The sequence below is a fragment of the Podarcis vaucheri genome (genome assembly GCF_965113315.1).
Source record: "Podarcis vaucheri genome assembly, chromosome: 3".
Lineage (NCBI taxonomy): Eukaryota > Metazoa > Chordata > Lepidosauria > Squamata > Lacertidae > Podarcis > Podarcis vaucheri.
In genome coordinates, this window is record NC_138761.1 from 61,555,812 (window position 1) to 61,582,695 (window position 26,884).

Sequence of the window (26,884 nt, forward strand, 5' to 3'; positions counted from 1 at the left end):
CATTTACTAGTCCTTGGAATCTCCATAGTTTGCCCTTCCTTTCCCCCTAGCAACCAGGATGCCTCATTCTTGTGATGAGTCTGTCTGAGATCAGGTAGTTCCTAGCAGCTCTTTTCTGCAAATACCAACACACAGTAAGTATAGGTGGATGTTGAAGAATCCCCCTCCCCCCAAAAAAGGCAAATGTAAAAACTCTGCAGAGGCTTAGGTAGTTTTCCCTGCATGCGCTAAAGTCCTGGCACTCATTAATAATTCACTGTATAGTTCACTTATTAATATTAATTTGATTTCTATACTGCCCTTCTTCTGAGGATCACAGAATCATAAAATTGTAGAGTTGGAAGGGAGCATGAGGATCATCTAGTCCAACCCCCTGTGATGCAGGAATCTTTTACTCAAAGTGGGGCTCAAACCCACACAACCCTAGGATTAAGACTCTCATGCTCTACCGACTCAGCTAGCCAACCTCAGGCTCACAGAGCAGTTTGCAATGCAAAACTACAAAAATATATACCATATTAACAAACAAAAGCAACAGTCCCCCTAGTTTCAAGGCCATGGGTTGTTGATTAACCTGGGAGATGAGGAATGTCTACTCAGAAGTAAGTTTGTGTTTAATGGGGAGTACTCCCAGGGAAGTGGGTATAGGATTGCAGTCTAGGATTTGGTTTAGGGATAGCATTGAGGAAAGCAGCGTTCTCATGCATTTAACAGCTGTGTGGAAGGCAAAAATTAAACAAGTTAAACCTTTTGTAGTATAGAAATGCATTTATGGGGAAAGCTTCACTTGTTCACATTCTGTCTGTCAGACATTTTATTATATGTGTGGCCGCTGATTTATTTTTGGACTCTGCTTCACTTGCAAAATTTACATATTAGACAAAGCATATGCAAATTTGATGCAAATCTGTGTCCTTTCTGCATGTGTGTCAGAGGGCCCAGTCCACATACAGTGGACTGGACCCAGAAAACCCTGCTGCCTCACCTAGTTAGTAGTATGTAAGCATGGTATGGAATCATGCCAATTTTGTTACTTTTTGACTCAAGTTCCCCTCTCACATTATCACTGGTAACCCCCTAAATTAACTAGCTCTTCTGCTACCAGTTCTAAGCCAAATTACAATTCTAAAATGGTATGTGCTCAGCTATTACAACATCTGTGTAGGACAGAAATCATTTATACTCAGTGTTGCTTGATACATGCTGGGTAATTTTAGTGTTTATTTCTTCTTCTTCTTTTGAGAACATGGTATTTCTTAAAGCAGATGACAGATTTATAAAAGATTCAGGGCAAGATCACTTATACAGCATGCACTCAATAATCATTTACCCAAAATACAAGCAGATGAAAACCTGTCAGCATGTTCTTATTAATTTGGTACAAGAGAAGTACCTCCTTCTAAACATGCCTCTTGTAGAGTTGACACCCCATCATTATTACTAATAGCAATACTCAAAATGTAGAAAGCATCTGCAAGGCGACAAACTTCGGAAGCATTTAACATTTCTAGAATTGTTTATCAGGAACATCTTTGCTTCCAAAAACACTCTTAACTCTTTCTGTGCTCAGAGTACCAGTCTACCATGGCCTAATCATCAAGGCATTCAGCATTTCATTATTACAGTTCTGCTCATTTTCTGCTCTTGTTAAAAGTCCCATTCCTGAACATGAAAAGAAATCATATATACAATCCCACCACTAGTTATGTATACATAAGTCCTACTGAGATGAATATGAGCCGAGATCAATATAATCGTGAGCACAGAAGAACCATGGGCAGTATTGCAGACCCGGGTTTCGTAGGAGTAGTTTTAATACTTTGTATTTATAGAGAAAAGGTTAAAACAAACAAACTGAAAAACCTCAAGCAGGCAAAGGGCACATAAACCTATTTGCTACAACATAGACCAAGTGAAAAAAACCACCCATCTTCATGCATATATCATGTGAAAGGTCACTTGTCTTTTAATGTATTCTCAGGAGAATACGCTCTATTTGTAGCTAGCAACATTTTTTGCAGGAAATGCACTTGTTTCTTATTTCACATGGCTAGAAAGAATCCTGGATTAGGCTGATAGGTTTGTTTGACAAACACACAGCATTTGCCTTTTAAGATTTCAGGCACAGCCTTCATTCATTTCAGTGATACTGCAAGGAGCTCCTTCATAACGATAAGATACAGATGAGCAACAAGACCTCATAAAGGCACATATGTACGCCATCACATACTTTACCAATTAATCTGGAATTGCCACCAAACTTTCCCCCTGTATTCATAAATCACCAATTTTTATTAGGATGCACCTATTAGCATGCATAGAAAAATAATAATCACCCCTTCTGTTACCCTGACTGCAGGTACAACAGGGAGGTGATATAGTGTTGTCTGTAGTTATCTTGAATATGCACCGTCAAAGAGAAATCTGTCATGTTTCTTCATCTATGGAAATGTATGGTTAAAAATGTTTTAAACTGCCTTGCGGGGTCAGACCTAAAGTTCAGTATCGTCCAGCACTGTTACCTATGGCAACAAGCAAATTTCTCTGGGAGGGCTACAAGCAGGGCATGGAAGCAATGACTTTCTCCCCTAGATTTTTTACCAGGATTTGGTATTCAGAAGTGTACCATCTTTGATCACAGCAGTTTGAGTTAGCTTTTATGGAAAATGGGTACTGACTATTCATAACTATTATATTTGAGAAAACAATGTTGTGATTACCAGAAATATTCTATTTCTGCTATGGAGTGCTTGAAGCTATGAAATACACCAGTCATGGTAAACAGTTAGATGCAGCAATGCATGTAAATAAGCAATCACTGCCTTCTTTCCCTCTGCAAGATTTAGGAATTCTTTGCATGAATATTACTTGTCCGATGGCTCCCTCAAGTATCTGGAGTTATCCCTCAAAAATGCAGAACATTTGCCCATGGAAAGACATCATGGTTGGATCTCCTGGTTTCTCTGTATTGAGTTAAATGACTGGCAGAAGGGAGGCTCTAATTTTGATCAGACTAACAGCATTCCAGAATCTTCAGTTTGCCTTGTTGTGAAAAATACACAGGTAACCCATTGCTCCAATCAAAATTGAAGCCTCCTGTCTTCTATCGACTACAATCAGAAATGTCAGGAGTTTTTGATGTTTCTTTGTCATTTTGCCCCAAGACTACACGAAGCGAAGTTCCATTAATTGTAATAAAACGTAAGCTAAATACAGCCTTCATGTCCAGCAGCAGTATTTCTCTGAATACCAGTTGATAGAGGCAAACATCACAAGATGGCTAGCATCTTCACTTTCTGCTTGTGGACTTCTGGTCCACCACTGAGGAAAATCAGAGTGACAGTAAGGATGGAATTTTTTGCCTGATACAGAATGGCTGTTCTTATGTTCTTACTGATTTTCTCACATAGAAAGCAAATAACAACCTGGTGGCATGCACAGTACTTGTAGTGCCAGCTATAGAACAGCAGGGCACCCACTTAAAAAAAAGATGTTTCCATTAGTGTATTGTGTATTTTCCTTTGTAGAAAAAGTTCATAAATCAACTTTTGGTGGTGGTGGTGAGCTTTTGTTAAAATAGAACTAATATTTGTTCACCATCATCTTGTAGTCTGTAACTGTTCCATTCTACACACGCAGGAAGTTTAGTTATAAACAAGCAGAAAAAGTTATATAAATGCTTTTGCATGATGTACATCCTGCCCTTCTTTGAAGGAGCTCAGGGTGGTACACAAGACCCCCCACACACACACACCACACCTGCTCTAATGTTAGCCTCACAACTTTGGGATGGAGGTTAAGCTAAGATTCAGTGAATGGCCTTCTCGTGCAATTCTAATTGCCTCTCATTAAGCCACAGACAAGGTTCCATTCATGTCTGTTAAAACAAATAAAAATCTGCTCCTCTTCCAAACCTACCACCTTTTCCTCCACTTCCAATGAGACCAACTTTATGTTCCATTTTAAATTTGTATTTCTGATTGAAAAGATGCCACTTAAAAATATTAACTGCTGTCTTGTTTCTGCAAAGTTGGCTTCCTTGTTGCTATAGGCAGAGTCATTTTCAGTATAACCGTTTACATAAATTATCTACTCATGTTTTTAAAATGAGAAATCAATCCAGATGAGTTGCATTTTGAATTACCCTTTTTGCCATCTTTTCTCTCTTCTGTAGCTGGTGGTGCTTTTGCTGATGTGGAGCTATTCTCTTCTGCGGTCTTCGTGACATTTTCTCCCTGTATGGCTTCTTCAGTGATTACTATTGTGTGGCCGTTTGAGGTTTCATAATTTACTGTTATCTCTCCATCTGAAATAAATGATAACAAAGTTAGTGCCTTACACTGACAATGTATGTAAGCGCTTCCCATTTACAGGGTTGTAGCATACAGCAAGGAGCCGCACGCTTGATGTACATAAAATGTGATGAAGCTATATTGGAAAGGGAGGAAGGGAGGAAGGTATCTACATTAACAAGCACTTGAATGCCTAGAATACAGTGGTACCTTGGGTTAAGAACTTAATTCGTTCCGGAGGTCCGTTCTTAATCTGAAACTGTTCTTAACCTGAGGTACCACTTTCACTAATGGGGCCTCCCGCTGCCACTGCGTGATTTCTGTTCTCATCCTGAGGTAAATTTCTTAACCCGAGGTACTATTTCTGGGTTAGGAGAGTCTGTAACCTGAAGCGTCTGTAACCCGAGGTACCACTGTACTTACATTACCAGAACACTAATTGTCACCTAATATTTAGCCCTTCCTAGTCAACCTGAGCAAGCCAATGTGCACACAACACCTTTCCCCCAAATAAAAGGCCCCAACATGTTGTAACATTGCCTCATAGAGGAGTTGCTTCATCCCTTTGATCATTTTGGTTGCTCTTTCCTGCACCTCTTCCAGCTCTATATCTTTTGAGAGGTGTGGCGACCAGAACTATACACAGCATTTCAAGTGTGGCCGCCCCATAGATTTCTGTAGCAGAATTATTATGGTATCAGCAGTTTTGCTGGGAGTACTTGACACCCTTTTTAGGGCATTCCAAGCAGTCTTTGAAGCATGTCTTCCTTCCCTTGACATCTAGACTCAACAGCACAACACTTAGATGCATGGCAGGTTCCCCCCACCCCAGCCACCTGACACAAATACTTGGATTCAAGTATGCTCCTATGTTCTCTCCTGAATATACCTTGCTATTCAGTTCACTTTTCCAAACAATGAGACACAAATGACAGACTGAATTATGGTTTGTGCTTATAACAGAAGACCCAGGGGTTTTATCACAAGCGGGTTATGAGTCTGGCTTGAAAGGATGTGTCCCTGCCTGCTGTATCAGTCATGTCACAGAGTTTCAAAACAATGATAGTAGCAACAGAAAAATAATGCTAATCATTTAAATGGCATACAAAAGTTATTAGCAGCTGCCTATATTAATTGCCATCACCTTGTTCAGTTATTTCCTTCAGGACACCCCTTCTTATCAACTCCTCTCTGCTTTGCCTTGTTGATATCTTTCTTTCCAGCACTTCAAAAAAGAAACAGACAAAATGTAGACATTAATTCACTGAAATTCAATTATAGCAATTATATATATATATTTTAAAGCCAGAAAAAGATTAAAAAGAACAAAAGCAAAGACCTTAGCCTTTGTCTTCAGCAATAGCTTTTCAAAATATTGTTGTTAGACAGAAAAGGAGCACTGTACAAGTCGGCGACGCTGTTTGATCTTTTGTTAACAAGTGCAGCTACTTTTTTTTTTTATTAGTAACAAGAATAGCAATGAACCTCCAGAACAGAAATATATTATGCAAATGTGTAACAGCGGAGTCACACTCACATACTCTGTTAAGGCATTGTTTTGTATGACAGGCAATCATTCTTCCCATCCAAGTTTTGGATGAAATACAATGTAGCCCTAAGGCGAGTGTTCTGTTAGTGCAAGGATTTCTTCTTGTGTAATGGAATGTTTCCCTCCTCTCCTGCCCCTCAGGTTTCCCCAGGCCTCTATAAAAGAGCAGGGGCAGGAGAGATAGAGAAAGTCCTGCTGCCCAAGTGGAAATCCCAGTGCTGACAGGAATTCTTTGTAAAACACCACCCTGGAAGTGGGAAAATGTATCTCTTCTTATATAAAGCTATGCATGTCATAGTTCCTGGAAACATGAGTGCACAAAACGTTGCATAACTCACAGCCTGATATATCAGGAAATCCCCTTGTACAGAAAGCACTGGCTAGTCATCTGAGAGCACATGCTATGATGAATACAAAGAGTGACCTTCAAAGTGGGGTCTCCAGCCTGTATATAATGGCTGCCTTTCAGCTTCGCTTACGGGGTTCAGGTTGGGGAGGAGCCATAGCTCAGTGGAAAAGCTTCTAGGCCCCAGGTGCAATCCCAGGCATCTCCAGGTAGGGCTCAGAGAGAACCATGTCTGAAATCCCAGAGGGCCACTGGCTCTGTCAGAATACATAATACTGAGCAAGATGGACCAATAGTCCTACTTAGTGTCAGCTTCCTTCAGTCTGAAGACTTCCAGTTTCGGCCAGGTCTTACTGGCTTCTGTACAAGGGGACTTTCCATAACTTCTTGGATGCTGTGATGCATCAGGCTGTAAACTATGTAACTTTCTGTGCACGCATATTTTGCAGTTTCCAGGAAGTATACCATAAGCTGCTTTGTTTGCTTATAAAACTTATTTCTGCTGACAGAAAGATGCAGAAACACAAATAAATAATCCTTGAAGGTAAACTGGTACTTCTGAGCATCTGTGGCTCCAGTGGAGAGGGTGCAATACTTGGACAGGAAAAGTGCACATTATCCAAGAGATCCCTAAGATGCAGAATATCAGAGGTCCCTGATTGTCAACCAAGGCAGATCTGCAGCCATGCTTCACAGACCACATCTATCTAAGACCACAATAATGGAATCCCAAAGAACCACAATTCATTCTTTGAGACTAGAATACCCAGTGGATTTAAGTGCAGCATATCATTCCTGGCTTGCCAATTGTTCATACTGACTTTCTGAAGCATTTGCTAATACCCTGTCCTTTAAAAATATACCATATTTTTCGCTCTATAAGACGCACTAGACCACAAGATGCACCTAGTTTTTAGAGGAGGAAAACAAGAAAAAAAATATTCTGAATCCCAGAAGCCAGAGCAACAAGAGGGATCGCTGAGCAGTGAAAGCAGCGATCCCGCTTGTTGTTCTGGCTTCTGAGATAGCTGCGCAGCCTGCATTCGCTCCATAAGACGCACACACATTTCCCCTTACTTTTTAGGAGGGAAAAAGTGAGTCTTATAGAGTAAAAAATACGGTAATTGTTAAGTCTATCTTCTGAATGTGACCCTTAAAATGTTTGCTTCTTCCACTCGTTTAATCCTTCCCCCCTTTCATCTCCCATTGCTGGGAGAGAATTAAGCATTTTACTTTCCTCAAGTGTTATCTATAAGCTAAGTCAGGTGGAGTCCCTTCCTCTTGCCATTTCTATCATCTGTCCTGCCATCCACACTTCCATGCTCTGTGTATTCATCATCTGCCTCACAATGCAGCATTTTTGGGATTTAACTATGGCTCAGATTTATCTGCTCCCTTAAGCCACTATCTCCTCCTTACTCAGAACAGGACACCAGTGAACCAGACAGACATTAAGCGATTAAACAAGCAGAATATTTCCGTATCAGGCTCTGAGCAGGCACACTTGGCTTGTGGAGCTACAGCTATCCTATCTGTCCTGCTTATTGCTACAAGTCATCATTTTTTCATGTCTCTTGCTTGGTCTGTTTCTCTTCATCTTCCCTTTTCTTTAGCTTCTTTGTATGCATGGAATGTTCCTCCTGCTAAAATCCTATATGCCTCCTTTCTTATTTCAAAAAGCCTGTAAAAACCAATCCTTTTTGCTTTGCCTCCTTAATTTTTACCTTCTATATTTTGCTTCATTTTTTTAAAGGCAAAGTAGTAATTACCAACTTTAGCAGCATGCAGATTTAAGAACGTTCCACACTGCCTTAAGCAAATTACAACTCCTTCTGCACAGTCACATATTGTTCACCACCAACATGTTCTCTTCCTTTGCCTCTGCTTGGTTTCAGTGTGAGCCAATTGGATAGAGACCTGCTGTTTTTAGTTTTTGCAAAGTATTAAATATTCTTTAAATCAGGAATGGAGAACCTGTGACTGTCCAGATGTTCAGACAAAATCTGGAGGGCCAAAGCTTCCCCATCCCACCTTTAAACACAATGGCCTTGATCCAAAGAACTTTGTGCAAAGCCGCAGGTCACTTGCATGTTGCCGCCTGCCTCTTTGGAAAAAAGAAACCCCCTCAAAAATAAATGTATAAATATATTCAGTTGCAGATGTTTTCAGTTATAAATGTATTAAGTCACAGACAATACTTTAAAAGCACAAAATAGCCTTTTCTTTATTATTGCATTCACAAAATATGGCTTGTTTTGCAAAAATCAATAAAAATATTACTTTAAAAAATCACGGAAAATATTGCAGTTCAACAGATACAATGTACTTCAGCTTTATAGGGGACATTCTCTTCTAATATATGGATGCACCCTAGGTTTTGTTTTCACATCCTCTTTTCCAATCTCATACTTCTTTATAGAAATATACATATATAACAAAAGAAATAAATGCAGAATGTTTATGATCATGTTTGATCTCAGGAAGTCAGTGAGAGACAAGTCAGTTTTCCTACTTTGTAGAGAAACTTATTCATGAATATACGTAGTCAGATAACATATTGCAGCACCTCCACATGCAACTGTATTTTCTTAAGCTGCTAGATAAAAGGTGTTGAATTCCGTAATCATCAGTTTGGGGTGCTTTATTGTCCTATATTCATTGGGTTTCTAAGCAACCCTCCTCACCCGCTTTTTCTGAACACCAGGGCTTGAACCACCTTCATGCTGTTCTGATAACGCTGCTCTAATCTGGCAGGGCTAATCATGCGCTTGGAAGGTTGTGTCTTAATAACGACCACTGCCAGCCTGGGACATCCCATTGCTGACAACCCTCTCTATTTGGTGGGGGAGGGAAATGAGTTTGCCAGAAAATCCTGAGTTCAAAAATTTCCTGGAAATTAGGGTAATTCACATTGGGGATGGTGACGGGACTGAATTTGCATTGGAAAACTTTCTGATGCCCTAGATCTTTCTGTTATGTTTGCCAAAAGATTATGTAATTTGTGAAATGCATGTTACTGCATTTGAATTATGGAAGAATATATTGTCCAGATATCCGTGCAACTGTATGTGCTTTTAAACAGCTGTAGGCATTCATGTGCTGAAGTTTCTAAAGTGTTGCATGTTTTTATGACTAAGTTAATAAATAATATTTTTGTGCACATTTTTGTAACTTGTATATTGGTTATATATATTCACCCAGAAAATGTTTGGGATTTTTATAAATATATTTGTATGTATTGATAGGAACACTATAGTTTTGTAGTGTTTGTTACAAAGGTACTATACATATGTCAGTCATCTGCCTGTTACAGAAAGACCCTAAAGAAGATTTACTGAAATGTGTAGGGCAACTAATATGTATTTATCGGCATCTTAAGACATTATTCTGAGTCAGACCATTGGCTGCTCTGAGCTCTGAGTTTGTCTAGTTTGAAGAATGATAGCTCTCTAATGTTTCTCTCAGCAGAAATATTCCCAACTCTGCTGCTATTTTTATTTTAACACTTATAGAGTGCCTAACATTTTTCTAAACGCTGTACAGATATTACAAAAAAAAAGATAAGACAGCTTGTAGCCGGCAAGCAGGGACTAACAGACATGATGCAAAAAAGAAAATGGAATGGAGAGTGAAGAGGGAAAGCAAGCGAATTCAGGAAGTTGGAACAGTGTGATCTTTCTAGCAAATGCGGTGGGGGGGGGGAGAGAGAGAGCAAGTTCTTTGCAGCTGCTTCTTCTCTAGCTAATGGATAGAGAAACTTTAGTCTTTGTATAGTTAGAAAGTTGATACTACAAAGGGTGATACTACAGAGGGTGCGGTCTCCCAGTGGCCCTTGTTCAGATGGCGATGGCAGAGATCAAAGTGTGCTTCCCTTCAGTTGTGTAGTCCCAATGGACTGAACCTGGGAATGTCTGCTTCAAACCACATGCTCTTCCACTGACCTATGGCCACTTGCCACAAGTTCCCGCAAAATACTCTCAGCACAAATTGTTCTCAAGCTCTAAAATGTTACTTTGGGGCATCTAATTTACATGCTCAAAAACCTGAAATTCTACTTCCTCAGTTTCTGATGACTTAAAACATTTATACACCTCATGCTCCAGTCTAATTGTGGTTTCTTTAAAGCAAAATGTTACAGGGGATAGATGTGGTAATTTAAACATCTGAATTACACCTCACAGACAAGACAGTCTTGTCTTGTCTCACACATTATAATTCACCCCCAATAGCATGCATAGCACTCAAGATTGTTCCATAAACAAAAAGACAGGTATTTGCTCTCAAGAAATGTATGGCCTACCACAGAAGGAAGAGAAAATGTAGGAAGGAAATGTGAGCATGTGTTCAGTTCTGTTAATTGATTTTGTGGAAACTTGCAGATTCTGGCTTCAAACAATTAACTCAAGGCAGTGTCAATTTACTCTTGGCAGAAAGCCAAGGTCTGCTTGACCTAGAAACTACTTACTCTGATTGGTTAACGACCAGCACTCAACTCTGTTATCTAGAAATGCTAGCACAGTTTGGGGTGTGTTAGGTGTGTTAGGAGTAAGAAGTGCTGTGTATGGTTAAGAGAGAGAAAGAAAGGATTTAGTTTGCTTTGTTTTGTATGCAGAAACTCTGCTGGTTTTATTTTTTCCTTTTAATAAATCCTGTAAATAGTTATTCTGAGGCTAGCTGACTAGTCATTACCACCGCAACTAGCTTCTTCGCTGTGCAGGAAAACTCTGCTACGTTTGGGCTAAAGCCAGTAGGGCTATGCCTGACACTTCAAAGTTCCATGAGGTTATGGGCATTGTGCTGCCAGCCTGAGTTGTGGTGGTGTCAGCATCAACGGTGTTGGTTCCTGTAGTCCCAGAAGTTGTTGTTCCTGTTGATGCAGCAGATGGACACTGGCTGGTTCCTGACTGTTGTGAGCTGGTGACGCAGTGGACACAAGGACAACAGTTGCAGCGTGTGAGTGCTGGGTGCTGTGGTTCCTGTTTTCTCTCTCGGTGGTCGTGAGTAGCTGGTTCCGGGTTCCAGGGACATCGCTCTCAAGATGGCCTCACAACCAGTTCAGATGGCTTTTGAGCGTCTGAATGACTCCAATTACTTGCTGTGGTCGGAACGCATGCAGGCAGTGCTGCAGAGGGATCGTCTCTGGCAAGTGGTGAGTAAGTTTCCTACGAAGCCTGATGATGAAGACCTTGATAAAGACCAAAGAGCAAGGGCCACAATTGTCTTGGGGCTGGAAGATTCCCAGTTGCCGTATGTGAGGGGAATCAAGACAGCTAGAGGTGTGTGGCAAGCACTTAAAGAACTCCATGTGCGTGAGACAGCGGTTTCCAAGCTGTTCATTCGCAGGTCATTGTACAAGGCAATGTTACAGCCTGGGGTTACAATGCAGGAACACCTACACAGTTTACAGTTAAAGTTTGCTGCGCTACAGGAAAGAGACTGTGCGTTAGACCAGCAGGAGAAGGTGGCTATTATTTTGAGTTCTCTCCCGGAAAGCTGGGATAATTTAGTTTTGTCTCTAGAGGGCATACAGGAGCGTGATTTATCAGTCAGTTACGTTACTGGGCGTTTGATTGAAGAATGGCAGAAGAGGCAAGAAAGGTCGTTGGCTGCAGAGACTTCTACTGGCGGGCGGTTTGGAAGGAGTTCTCATGCCGTGCCAGAGGTGAAGCAAAAGCAGCGTACTGGTGAGGAGTCAGCGTTTGCTGTTAGGTGTTGTTTCCGATGTGGGTCTTCAGCGCATCTAAAACGACAATGTCCAGAGTTGGTCAAGTCTCAGTTGCCGGTGCAGGAGCAGAGACGAGATCAGCAGCAGCAGCAGCAGCGTAAAAAGAAATTCTTCAAACAAAAACAGTCGGCTCAGCTGGTGACTGCCAAGGTCAAGATTGCTGATGAGAAACAAGCGGTCTGGGTGGTCGATTCGGGAGCGTCTCGCCACATCGTAAATTCAGATGAATTGTTTGTTTCCAAGAACTCAGCACAGCGCAGCCAGGTGGCTCTAGCAGACGGAAGTACTTCCGAAGTGATTTCGGGGGGTGCAGTTTTTGTTCCTTGTCTTCGTGAGTGCCTGCAAAATGTACTTTGTGTGCCTTCATTAAGGAGCAATCTGATGTCTGTAGATTGTTTGCTAAAAGCTGGGTTTAAAGTGTATTTTGAAGGAGACAGTTGTATTATTAAGAAGGCTGGTGAGATTTTAGGCACTGCTAAGTCAGAGGGAGGCTTGTTTTGGCTTAAAGCAGGATCTCAAGTTGCAGCAGTAGTCAGTAAATCTCAGCCTGCAGTGAATAACAAAGCTATACATGACAACTGTGTGCACTTATTGCATAGGAAAATGGGGCATGCTTGCTGGAAAAGTGTACTAAAAATGTCTGAATTGGCTGATGGGGGTAATTTAAAGAGTTGTAACAAGTACCTTGATTGTAATGTCTGTAAAAAGGTTAAAACCCACAGAGTCTCTTACCCCAGAAGTGACAGAGTTAGTGAGTCACCGCTACAGCTGGTTCACATGGACGTAATTGGTCCATTTGCTGTAAGCAGGGGTGGAGCGCGTTTTTCACTAACAATTGTGGATGACGCCACGCGTTACTCTTGGGTTTTTCCCATGAAGAATAAGGGTGACGTGTTCACTAAGTTTAAAGGCTGGGTGGCATCTGTGGAAAGATTTCTGTCCATTGAACTCAAAAGGATTCAGACGGACAGAGGTGGCGAATTTATGTCAAATGCCTTTAGAGATTGGTTACAAAAGCGTGGCATTGGGCATAGAAAAACGAACGTTTTTTCCCCAGAGGAGAATGGTGTTGCAGAGCGAAAAAATAGGTCTTTACAAGATATGATGTTTGCCATGCTTGATGATGCTAATTTGCCCATGTCTTATTGGGGGGAGAGCATGCTCACCGCGTGTTATCTCCAAAATAGGCTCTTTCATCAAACAATAGGTACAACTCCGTACTTTAAATTGTTTCAGAAAAAACCTAAAATTGACCATTTGCATGTGTTTGGATCAAAAGCCTGGGTATTAATTCCAAAACAAATGAGAAAGAAGGGAGATCCTAAGACCAAACAGTTAGTGTTTGTGGGTTACCAGGAGCTGGGAAAAGGTTTCCGTTTTGCTGAAGGGACAAATGGCATTGTGATCTCCAGGAATGCCAGTTTTTGTGAACATAGTGGCTGGGAGAGACTACATGCCAATACTGAGGTTTGGTTTGAACCTTCCCAGGAGCTTCATGACTCTGAAGGTAAACATAGAGAATCAGAGTCTGAGGGGGAGGAAAGTTCAGATAAGAGCTCTCAAGAAAGTGGAGTTAGCCAGAGACCAGTTGCTAAGCAACAAAAGAGAGGTCGTAGTTCTGAGGAGGAAAGTGGGTGAGAAGAAAAATTTTCTCCCAGAAGATCTAAAAGACAAAACAAAGGAGTGCCTCCGGTGCGTTTTTCTCCTGATACTGCAAATGTGTTTAGTGTAATTGCAGAACCCAAGAGTTTTCAGGAGGTGTTAAAGTTACCAAAAGAGGAGGCAGAGCTCTGGAAACAGGCAATGGAGGAAGAGATGTCCTCTCTGAATGAGCACAAGGTCTTTACACCAGTAGCAGCGCCTGAGGGGGCAAAGATTGTAGGCTGCAGGTGGGTGTACAAACTTAAACCTCTGGTGACAGGAGAGTACAAATACAAAGCTCGTTTAGTGGCTCAAGGATATTCTCAGAGGCCTGGAAAAGATTATGACGAAACTTTTTCCCCTACTGCTAAGGGGGACAGTATAAGGCTGATTTTAACGCTTGGAGCAAAGAGAAAACTCCTGTTAAACCATTTTGATATCCAGACTGCATATTTACATGCATCAATATCAGAAGACCTGTATCTAGCCGAACCGCCTGGTTATGAGACAGGTTCCAATAGAGTGTTGAAATTAAACAAAGCTCTATATGGTCTCAAACAGTCTGCAAGATCTTGGAACAAGTGTTTCCATGAGGCCTTAGTGTCATTTGGTTTCAAGCAGAGTACAGCTGACAATTGTGTTTATGTACGTGGTACAGGCAGTGATCAAGAGTTTTGTCTGATTTATGTAGATGATGTATTGTATGCCTGTAAAACAGATAAACAAACTAAAAGGTTTGCCAAGCAATTGTCCAGTAAGTTCAAAGTGAAAGACTTAGGCCCGGTTAGGACATATCTAGGGTTGGAAGTGTGCTGGGCCCAAGATGGCAGCTGCCTAATTAGTCAGCAGAACAAAGTTAAACAACTACTGACTACATACAGGATGCAGGATTGCAAAGGGGCAGCGGTGCCTATGGATCCAGGTTTCATAAAAACACTTCATATAGATGAGAGTCCTGAATTTGAACATCCTGATGTCTATCACTCTGTAATTGGAAGTTTATTGTATCTAGCACAGTGGTCCAGACCTGATATTAGCTACGCAGTAGGCATATTAAGTAGATTGGTCTCAAAACCCACACTAAATGCCTGGAAAGGGGTAAAACAAGTTCTGAGATACCTCAAACAGACAATTGGCTATATGTTACAATTAAATTCTTCCGAGGACGAAATGTTGAGTTGCTACTGTGATAGTGACTGGGGAAATTTGCCAGATAGAAAATCTGTCACAGGACTAGTCATAATGGTCGGTGGAGCTTTAATCAGCTGGCGGTCACGCAAGCAAGACGTTGTAAGTGTGTCATCAACGGAATCTGAGTACGCCGCATTGAGTGAATTGTGCAACGAGGTGATTTATTTCAAGCATTTGTTAACAGATTTAAATGTAAATTGTGGAGAACCAGTACAAGTTTACATTGATAATCAAGCTTGTATAACCTTAAGTAAAACAGAGGGTTTCAAATCACGTTCCAAACATATCTCTGTAAAATACCAAAATGTACGTTGCTGTGTACAAGACAATATAATCACCTGTACTTATGTATCAAGTGAAGAAAATGTAGCAGATGTATTAACTAAACCATTGGCAAAGATAAAGAACAAGCAAATGTGCAAGGGTTTAGGTTTGCTGGAAAAATAATCTCCTACATAGGTGTTATTTGATGTTAATTGTCCAGCAGAATCTGTGAGGGGGTGTTCAGTTCTGTTAATTGATTTTGTGGAAACTTGCAGATTCTGGCTTCAAACAATTAACTCAAGGCAGTGTCAATTTACTCTTGGCAGAAAGCCAAGGTCTGCTTGACCTAGAAACTACTTACTCTGATTGGTTAACGACCAGCACTCAACTCTGTTATCTAGAAATGCTAGCACAGTTTGGGGTGTGTTAGGTGTGTTAGGAGTAAGAAGTGCTGTGTATGGTTAAGAGAGAGAAAGAAAGGATTTAGTTTGCTTTGTTTTGTATGCAGAAACTCTGCTGGTTTTATTTTTTCCTTTTAATAAATCCTGTAAATAGTTATTCTGAGGCTAGCTGACTAGTCATTACCACCGCAACTAGCTTCTTCGCTGTGCAGGAAAACTCTGCTACGTTTGGGCTAAAGCCAGTAGGGCTATGCCTGACACTTCAAAGTTCCATGAGCATGTAGATTTACTTACACCTGAAACTTGATTACAGTAAAGATTATGGGATTAATCCACGTGTCTCAGGGAAAAGATGGGCTCTGAAAGATGAGAGAGAGTGCCCTACATAAAATGGGTGGTCTAGACCAGTGTTTCCCAACCTTGGGCCTCCAGCTGTTTTTGAACTACAATTCCCATCATCCCTGACCACTGGTCTTGCTAGCTAGGGATGATGGGAGTTGTAGTCCAAAAACAGCTGGAGGCCCAAGGTTGGGAAACACTGGCTAGACACAGCTGGCAGAAAGAGAGCCACAAAGTCCATCTGCCTTAGGTGACCTTTGTAGCAAAAAACACTTTCGATGGATTCTGTGAGGGACGCAAAAGAGCTCACTTTATCCTGAAGTGATGTGAAATGTCACTTTGAGGAGAAGATTCTAGGGGGAAGTAAGGAGCCTGGTTTTTCTGTTTGAAGTTTTTCCACATAAGATTAATGAAGATGAATAAAGATGATGATGCTGTAATTATACTTGGGTTTTTTATATTATTAATAGAATATTTTGCTTCAGCTAATTAATGTCTCTTGCTGGCAGTGTTATAGTCAAAACACCAGAACTGAACTGTGCTCATTTCCTCCTTCCCACTGCATCACAGCAGCAGCCACCCATCAATTTAAATTCTCCATGAACAAGAGCAGAAGCATTAGATTTATTAATGTATGGAACCAAATCTGAGCTATGCACAAGGAACAAAAAGTACAGCAAGGAAGCTGTCTAAATACCAGGCACTTTGCATTTATTAAGGCATAATTGTATTTTGATTATATAAAATAGATGGAATCTGAAGGAGAGTAAATGAGACAGCGTAGGCAAAGGTCACTAAATATTGGAGAGATTTAGTGCTTGATAATTTGCCAAAGTGTTCCATCTTATCTTTTTAAAAGTTATGCAGACACATACAGTGATTTACTGTTTTGCTATTAAAACTTAAATTAAGAAACATAAAATCAAACGCTTCAACAACACACACTGAGACCATCTGCTTTATTTCAGAATCAAGACAGCTACAGAATATCATTCTGTTGCATTTTAAATAAATGTCATTTTAGAAGTTCAGAGTTCTTCAAGATTTTTCATCTGAGTTAATCTGTTTAAATAGCACTGGGGGGAAATGGAATTACTTCTGGGAAAGTGATGGAACTGAATACAGAAGGCATGCCTTGTTATTTGTATGTGAAGCTACTATGACCAAAGTATTTGTACACAACTGGGATTGTATCTTTGTGAAATATACCTGTGTTCACAGGGTTGGGAAGCTAGAGTGCGGATGTGTCAAGGTGGTAGCTCAGCTCACATAGAAGATGTTGTTAAAGATGGGAAGCCTTTTTAAAAAACGGGATGTGGGGACTTGGATGCACAACTGTATAAATATAACACACTACATGGGCCTTTCCTAAGGAGAAGCATCCCTTTACAATGAACATATACACCATTTTAAAAAAGGTGGCCTCTTTCATCAGAACATTTCAGTTCTCCTACAATCCCACAGTTCAAGAAGGCCCCTTCTTTCTATCTGACAGCTCTGACTGGCATTTATATGTCTGCTCAAGTAAACATTTGCCCTATGTGCTCAACAGAGAGCCAGCGTGGTGTGGTGCTTAGAGTGCTAGACTGGGACCCATGGGACCTGGGTTCAAATCCCCACTTGGCCATGAAACTCACTCGGTGACGTTGGGCCAGTCCCTGCCTCTCGGACTAACCTGCTTCACAAGTTGTTGTTGGGATTAATTGGGAGGGGAGAGAGGAAGAACCACTGTGAGCTCCTTGGAGTAAAATGTGGATATAAATAAATATATAAATGTATTATTAATTCTTCACTTTTACTTTAAGAGTCCCCAACCGTGTTATTCAGCAGCTGTTAAATCCTCAGGCTCTTTTAATTATGCCGTTCTTATTTTTTAAAAAACACTAATCCAACATTCTGAAACGCATCCAGATATTTTTGCTTTGCAAAGGTAGACCTGCAGTATCTTCATTTAGCTTCGAGCTTCTCCTCTGGGATTATAGCATTTGATGCAATCAGAGCCAGACTCGGCTTCTGCTCCACCCCCTCCACTTTCCCTATGGATATTCAAAGGAGCATCTTTTCACTCCAGCAGATAAACTACTGATAAACTACTGAAATCTCTTCCTCTTCCGAAAGCAGAAACTGATAAAGTTTGTTTTTTAGGATGACGAAACTGTGTTTGCTCAGCTTTGCAAAGCCAGCGGCTTGGCAGCACAGACTCCAAGATCTACATGGAAAACATGTTACCAAAGGGGGGGGGGATTCGTTCATCATTCCCACATCAGTACAAGTTATTTCCATAAGGAATCCTCCATAATCTTAACTGCTCGTATCATGTGCTGTTTACATAGATTTATTCAGCTGCTGGCACAGTATGATCACCTCCCAATATATTTTTGTAAGAAAACTGAGCCTTCCATCCAAGACTGCACCTTTCAAAACATGCTGTTTTTCACAGGCCTAATACAAAACAATCAGATTCCTGCCCCTGCCCAAGTTCTCTGGCCGAGGGCCAGACTACTACACGTAGCTGAATGTTGCATTCCCCTGAGCCCCCCCCCTTATTGTTATTTTAAAAAAGCAAAACAAACTAATAAGCAAAATAAGCTTTGGCAGTCCCCTATCTGAAGTGAAAGAACAATGGGAAAGAGTGCTTAAAAGTTTTCCTCTCAAAACTGCTCCCAAAGGGGGACCCTATTAGAGCAATGTTACATGCATGGTAAAATAATATGGCACAAGCACACTACAAATATCATCTCCCTTGTCCAAGTACAAAGCATAACTAAATGCAAATGAATGTCAGTCTAGCCACAGAGGTAAGGTACTGCACAGTATCAGGATCCTACCCTTTGTCTCTAAGGGTGTTATGCTCAGTATGCTTTTATTTCAACTGGGCTTTCCGCTGATGATTAGGGACCCATATCCAACTACATATATATAAGCTCACTTTTAAGAAATCCTACAAAACAGGTTCCAGGAAAATAAGTCCACAAATGTTTTCTTGGGAATGTTCCTGCTTACATGTTTATGTTCCAAGACTTAAATATATCACACCAGGCACAGAAACCACCTATTGTAAGCAGAGCTTTCTGAATCTAGTTCTGCTCTAATGGACCAGAAAAATGAAAAGTACTTTTTGAAGGTGACATTTGGAAGAACAAATTGGATGTCCGCATTCCATATAACTGTAAAATGAGAGAATTAATGCCTGCGTACCTTACAGAGGTGTTTCCAGGTACTGCAAGATGCTTTTAATGTGATTTACGGTTTGGCAAGAACTACAAAACATTAGTTGTTTTACTATTAAAAATTCCCATGTTGTAAAAAAATACCACTGTGGTCAGGTACATTTTAATTATGTCTCCTTTGTCATATCACCACACTGTCTGATCTTTTCTCTCTTTTTTTGTCCAAATCTATTAGACATCAGAAGGACGCGGGTGGCGCTGTGGGCTAAAGCCTCAACGCCTAGGGCTTGCCGATCGAAAGGTCGGCGGTTCGAATCCCCGCGGCGGGGTGCGCTCCCGCTGTTCGGTCCCAGCGCCTGCCCACCTAGCAGTTCGAAAGCACCCCCGGGTGCAAGTAGATAAATAGGTACCGCTTACCAGCGGGAAGGTAAACGGCGTTCCGTGTGCGGCTCTGGCTCGCCAGAGCAGCGATGTCACGCTGGCCACGTGACCCGGAAGTGTCCCCGGACAGCGCTGGCCCCCGGCCAATAAATGTGAGATGGGCGCACAAACCCCACAGTCTGTCAAGACTGGCCCGTTCGGGCAGGGGTACCTTTACCTTTACCTTTATTAGACATCAGAACAATTCTTAACTGGTTCAGTGTGTCTGAGAAGGAATTTAGTCCATGAGGGAGAAAGATGGGTAAGGTGGAAGAGGCCAAGAAGAGGAATGGAAGGTTAACAGGTTATTAAGACAATGGTGACAGACAGAAATAGGCAAGGGACTAGAACAATTTGTCTTAAAGAGACCATAGGCTGGGACTGACAGCAAGCAGAAAAAAGTTACATAATATGCACAGAACAATCAGTCACACAATCTTATTTTGAATTGGTATGGAATAATGCATAGGCTGCAGAAGATATATCTGATCAATCTTTGGTGGGGCACAGGCCACTTAAAATACCAAAACAATAAAATTACATAGGATAAACTGGCCGAAGATAAAATGCCTGAAGATAAAATGCTTGTGGGGGGAAAGAGAGTTCTGCCTGGTGCCAAGAGGTCATTCTACAGAGACGGTGTCATATCTAATAATGTCTGGTGCAGTCTCTCTTCTCTTTTTAATGTGCAGCATCTTTTTCAGATCTAGCTTCTGAAAGGAGTAAAGGTATGAAACCAGAAACAATTAGAGTCAAAAGACCTTGAAATGAGGAACAGGGTGGCAGAGTTGAAGCACTGTGGGGATGGAGAAGGGAGATTACTAGCTGTTCCATAAGGAACTGTGGTCAGAGAAATATTTGAGACATGTGGCATATAGAGCTAATGAAGCAGTTCTTTCTTTTGGGGTCAATACATCTAACAGAGACCAGCGTTCAAATCCCTACTTGGCCATGAAGCTCACTTGGTGACGTTGGACCAGTCACTGTCTCTTAGCTCTAACCTACATCATGGGGTTGCTGCGAGGACTCAAGTGAAAGGTGGGAAACCATGTATACCACCTTAGGCTCTTTGGAGGAAAGGCGGGATATAAATGCAGCAAATAAATAAATAAAATAAGCAACCAATCAACCATAACCTTTTCCAGTCACCACCAAGTAACCTCTGCCACTGCCCAAAGTGATACCTGCTGATGTTTCTTTAAATTTTTCACTGGTCTTCTTCTTCCGCCACTTCCATGGTTTGAAGATTTTGCCAATAGTAGAAAGTTTGCCTTTCCTCTTGAAAGAAGGACTTCGGGATCCTGGGTTTGGCCCATCTGAGTTTGCAATTGATGTCTTGTCTATCCCATCAACTATATATATAAAAACAAACAAACCAGCAAGCAGCATGTTAGGTCACCAAAACCTGTAGAACAACAGTCATTTTTTAAAACATGCAAAATAATGAGGGGAAAAATAACAGCCACTTCACAGTATGTGGCAATATACCTTTAACACATTCTAAATAACTTCAGACATACCTAACAATGAAAATGTGATTAAGTATCACAAACTATGTGTAAGTACATTCTAGTTCAGAACCATAAAAGATAACAGCAAATGCTGAACCAGCACTCTGAATAAATCCAGAACTCAAGCAGCCTTCCAGATAAGCTAACATCAAACTTTCAGCATTACGTTGTAAACAGCAAGGTCTAACATAATATTCAAATCAAAGCTGCTATTCTTAGTACTCCAGGTACCACATGCTGCTCCAAAGTGCCACAAGTGCCACATTGTCCACTGTCCCACTTTTATGGTGAGCCCATTAAAAAGCAACAAATATGACTTGTGAGGCACACAAAGAAATGTCAAACATGGAGGATGGACTATATAACTACAAAATGTAGATACAAGTTCAAAGTAACATGGATGTCATTAAAAGCACTTGTAGATCCTACGAAAAATATCTATTTCCAAGTTTAGCATAATTTAACATTTTCCAGATTTCAGTTGTTCCCTAAAAGCAATCCAGGAAAGTTAAAACACATCATTCTTAAGCACTTAAGAGTGCTTGATTTTCTGAGTTGTACCTACTGAATCTACAATTAACATTTATTACATGGACTACAAGTGACTAAGGAATGCTATCATTTTTATTGTCTGTGATCAGTACACTTAGGTAATGTAAAGAGCACAAGCCCTTTTGCTCTTTAGACCTCATCGTTTTAAAAAACCTCTCTCCTTCCTTCTCTAGAACCCTCATGACTCAGACATCCTCTTTACTGCTGTACTGTTACACAGGATATTTTTAGGCAATCCATCCTGTGCATATTGTCATTATTTTTCACCAGACAATGCTATTCAGCTTCTCACAAAAGCAGCCTAATAGCTATGTATGCAGATAACAGTTTTGATGAAGGAATGACAAGCATAGGTCAGTGATAAGCTGCAGAGGCCAGGAATATCTATAGTTATTATTTTATCATTTGTTTATATAGCACTTCTAATATGCACCACACTTGACAAACAGGATAGAGCACAGAATGTCCAGCTGAGAACAGGGAAGGGAGAAAAGCAGGGGCACAACACAGCAGCAGAGGCCAGAAGGAGCAGCAGCTAAGAGACCATCACAAAAGCAATGCCGGAAGGACTACACATTGTTTAGCAACTTCCTACATAGGTACATTGGAACTAAACCTGTTATCAGCCACATTTGCTCTCCACCTATCTACACACATCTCTCCAACTAGTATCAGAGGGTCACAAGTTTGTTAAACCTTCAGATCATTTTGTTTTATTATGCTGTTATTTCACAGGCAGTCTCACCAGGCCCTAACGAAATATTAATTCATGGTGCCCAAGGCCTGGTTCATATATTCATTTCACCTGATTTCTCTACACTTACCTTAACATATACCTATGTCTCAATGCAGTCTTCCCATCCCATATCCCTGTCCTCCTATTCCTTGTCACGGCCTGGTCCATGGAATGCCCATGCACCTCAGGAAAAGCAGCGAAACACAGGGTTCTGTTATGCCTATATGGATCATTCCACACGCAGGCAACTGCACTGGCAGTGGGCTGGATCAAACTCTGTGATAAAATATGAAAGTTCTCTCTGTGGTGGCTCATTCACAAATGCAATTCATCACTTGATTTATAGTAATGAAGTCAGGAATGTGCATTTTGCATCAACCCTAATGCAGCTTAATCAACATATTCACAGAACTTCATACTGTTCCAGTTCAGCAACAAGAACAACTCAAAGTCTTAGTTTGCATACACAATGGTACCTCGGGTTACAAACGCTTCGGGTTACAGACTCCGCTAACTCAGAAGTAGTACCTTGGGTTGAGAACTTTACCTCAGGATGAGAACAGAAATTGTGCGGCGGCAGTGGGAGGCCCCATTAGCTAAAGTGGTACCTCAGGTTAAGAACAGTTTCAGGTTAAGAACGGACCTCCAGAACGAATTAAGTTCTTAACCAGAGGTACCACTGTAGCGCTAAACTATGGTTTAGTCACTAAGCCAGGGATGCAAGGATAAGCTGAAGTGAGCCTCAGGCTCATGTGCCTCCCAGCCTAACTCCACCTCTGGTGTGGCTACAAGGAGACTGGAAGCTTCTGCTTCCATTTTTGATTAATGGTCAATGGAGGTGATTTAGCTTTGAAAACAAAACAGCTTCATAAACTTAGGTTTTGAAGTTGACTCAGTTTCAATTAACTATTGCTGAGACATCCAGGTTGAGACCATAGCTGTCAAGTGTTCCTTATTTGAAGGGACAGTCCCTTATTCCAGTGCCATGTCCCGCTGCTGTCCCTTATTGATGTATGTCCCTTAAATGTCCCTTAAATGATGTCACTTAAATTTCAAAGGAAGCAGCTCCTCTCCCTCCTTCCCTGCCGGCCAGGGAGGAGGGAGGGTCCAACTGTGTTGCTTGGCTGTGTTGCTCTCCTAATAAGAAGTCTAAGAACGACTGGGGGGTGGAGCTTGCATGCCTTGTGTGTGGCTAGTTAATGCAAGCTGAGGGGTTTTTTGAATGCTGGATGCCATTTTGTTGCACATGCTGCTGCAAACTTTGCCGTGCAAAGCCAGGCCGGGGAGCCATCTTAAGTTGAGGCTGCATAGGCCTTGTGGTGCATGTGATTCAGATTCTATTCAGTTGAACCTCTGGTTACAAAGTTGGTTGGACAGTGTTCTCGAAGCTACCAGCATGAGTTTGACCAGACTGCAGGAGGACAGGAAGACAGGAGTGCCTGGAACAGGTGAGGCTGCAGGTCCCTTATTTTAGCTGCTGGTCCCTTATTTTCAAGGCTGCTGGTCCCTTATTTTCAAATCTGTAAGTTGACAGCTATGGTTGAGACATTATGACAAACTGCAATATTGTAAACTACCCTGTGATCCTTGGATGAAGGGCCATAAATGACTCAAAATAGTCTAACATAGAAGTGAAAGCCTCTAAACTCTTCCTTGGAGTTATGGAAGAGATAAGTGGGGAGAGCAAAAGCTCAAGAGTCACTTACCATTATGTGCGAACACAGCCACATAGTTTCTCACAGAGCATCCCAGTTTAAATTATATTTTTGTTCCTATCTCCAGAACAAACCTCTACAGAGTTTTATTAGAGAAAGCATTGCTATATACAAGTTGCAGAGAACCCCCTTGCCCATTTTGTTTTCCAGGACTGAAGAGGAAAAAGAAATATAGCTAACTTGTAATGGGTAGAGTTATACAAAAGATAAGGCTGTACTGTACTGTACTTCAAGAGCAGATCAGCACTACTGGCTTCCATGCATTTTTCTTCACCTCGCTATACAACTGTTAACTTCAGGAAGTTCTTTGAGCTAAGTGTTCTGACAGCATTTTAATTAAAGGAAAGGGAAAAGGTTGAGTATTAATGTGGGTGGTTGAATAGTAGTTTCCAGATGGGGCTGCCAATGCTGCAAAATGTTAATTAGGCCTCCTGCTAGAGAAGAGATTAAAAATGTAGGTAGCAGTGCTTGCAAATGAACCCTGATTTCTGCCGTAATATTGAGAAGGCGGGTAGAGAAGATCCTCTCATCTTTCTTGGGTTTATGATATAAAGATGGGGTCTCAACACACACACACACACACACATTCTGTTAAATATTATGATTTTTAACCCTGAAATAGTTCACTGAAAAAACCAACACATTTTACCATAGCAGTGTTTGCTCTTCCAGAGTTCAGAAATGATTTCACAGGATTAATTTGCTCAGCTTTATATCTTCAGTACACATGGATTAATTTTTTTCTTCTCTTAAATATATATATATTCCCTCCCTTGCTGATTTGCTCTCCTACTTGCCCACCCCTCCCCCACAATATTCCTCGTGAAACCTGGAAAAGTTGCTTAACTGCCAAGATAAACCCTTCTGTATGCAACATGCCCTCCTGACTGTTCCAGGAGACACATTCACATGAATAATGTAACATGTGATCCATGGACACAACTATGGCTTGATGCCCAGAGAGGCGGCCATGTCTGTTCTAACAATAATAACGAGTCTTGTGCCACCTTGTGCAACCCTTAAAGATTAAGGGTTTTGTCAATAGAATTTAAATCCCACTTAAGTCCAACCCTAATAAATGTATTCTGGATTAAACTAGGGTTGCAATATTCCAAGCAGTGAAAATCCGGACAGAAAAGTTGTTGAGCTTTTCTTAGTTGAACTCTTTTTCTTTCTTTCTTTCTTTCTTTCTTTCTTTCTTTCTTTTTCTTTCTTTTCTTTTCTTTTCTTTTCTTTTCTTGCAAAATGCAGTATTCTGGATATGTCCAGGAAATCCCAGATGTACGGCAACCCTAATTAAGCTTTTGTAGGCTGGATGTAACTGGAATAGAATTGCAGTCAAAATGGAAACTGAAGCCAAAATATCTGCAAAGTCACGCATCACATTCTTCACGCATTTGTATCCCCAGGTTTTGTTGGGATATGGAGAAAGGTCCTGACCACGTGAACTAGCCTTCTGCCTAATTCCTTTAAGAGTTTTCCCCCTCCCGCCACATCATTTTTAACCTGCCAACCTTTTAACCTGCTTAGGTCTAAAAAGAACCCTAAATAGTGCCAAATCAATAGGTATTTGTAATAAACCACAACAGCATCATGTTTTTTTATATACATCTTTCAGCAGTACAACACTAATAATGAAGACTAGATATAAAGAAATGAACCCAAAAACGATACAGAAAAATACTCTTGTTTGAAAAGCAGAATGTAAAAATCAGCATTTTCGGTCTTTTACCAATAAAAGGAGAAACTAAGAGAGCAAAGTACAGTGTTTATGTATCTTGATTTGGCAGGACATAGATGACATCTTCTCCTCCCGTCAGTTCAACTCACAGTGGTTCTGTGTTTAGCCAGGATCACTTGGTCTCTTCCTGAACTGGCTGACATCCCAGGAAAGTTAAAGCCAGCAACAGTTGTGCAGAAGGAAAGATTCTGGATGCTCCCCCTCAATTGAACTAAGGGCAGACTCTGACCAGTAACTCGTAGGAAGCACTGTAATGGTTCAGGAGAGTTTAAAGTGTTTTTTCGGACTTTCAGGAGAGGACCTAGAGGAACACCACACGTTTTCTTTGCATTACAGGAATGCAGTGTCTACCAGAAGCTGAGGCTTTTATCATTTGTTTCCTGCAGCTTAACATCAATTTGTCCCTCTCCTTATAAATTCTTAATTCTATAGTTCCGAGAATGTACAGGAAGCTAGAAATGGCTCTGTTCCAGTCACTAGCAACAGGTGAATTAGTCTGCTCACATCAATCCTGCATGTGTCTTATATTTGCATCCCTGCAGTTTCCAGCCAGTGGTTTAAGTCCTGCCATCTGGTGCACCAGAAACAAGTCAGCTTCATCTTACGCATGAGAGCGCTTTAGGTATTTGAAGACCACTGTAATGTCTCTCCTTAATCTTCCTTGGAGGTTTTTAAGCAGAGGGGGGAGGCATCTGCCAGGGATTCTTTAGCTGTGATTGCTGCACTGCAGGCGGCTGGACTAGATGACCCTTGGGATTCTTTCCAACTTTACAATTCTGAAGTTCTATGATTCTCTTCTCCAGGATCAACATATTAAACTCTTTCAACTAAGACATAGCTTCCAGACCCCACATTATTCTGAGCATTCCCATAGGGACTTATTCTAGTTTGTCCAGGTACTTCTTAAAATTTAGTACCCAGAACTGAGTACTAGCACTCTAAAGGTGCCCCAACCAGCCAAAGTGTTCATATCCAAGGAGGGAAAGCCGCAATAGTTCAAATCACAAGTCCAGTTATTAAAATAATTGTTTCATTCCTTAAAACCACTGTTCATAGTACGAAATTAATTGCCCAACAGAGTTCCCTCCCCCAAATCAGCTTAACACATTATTCAGATTAAATGGGATAATCAATCTTGTTGCTAGCCTACTGCTGGTTACTCTTTAATAGCAATCACAGCTAAAGTAATTCTAAATCTGATTCATATTTATTGGGTAAAATGATGTTAAAGAGATGTGGACAGCAGATTTTTGTTAAAACAAATCAACTGATGATGGACAAAAGATCCAAA

The 26,884-nt window shown here is 41.0% G+C and overlaps 1 protein-coding gene across 4 annotated transcripts in view; it reads right to left on the bottom strand.

Moving 5' to 3' along the window:
* Window positions 1-26,884, bottom strand: part of PHACTR2 (phosphatase and actin regulator 2) — a 94,464-nt gene that overhangs the window by 18,280 nt on the left and 49,300 nt on the right. For all 4 annotated transcript variants that reach the window (XM_082215928.1, XM_082215930.1, XM_082215929.1 and 1 more), the window contains 3 exons: window positions 20,523-20,690; window positions 5,437-5,517; window positions 4,145-4,306 (listed from right to left, as the gene is read on the bottom strand). In XM_082215928.1, the coding sequence (XP_082072054.1) occupies window positions 4,145-4,306; window positions 5,437-5,517; window positions 20,523-20,690 (411 nt within the window). The remainder of the gene's footprint in view (window positions 1-4,144; window positions 4,307-5,436; window positions 5,518-20,522; window positions 20,691-26,884) is intronic.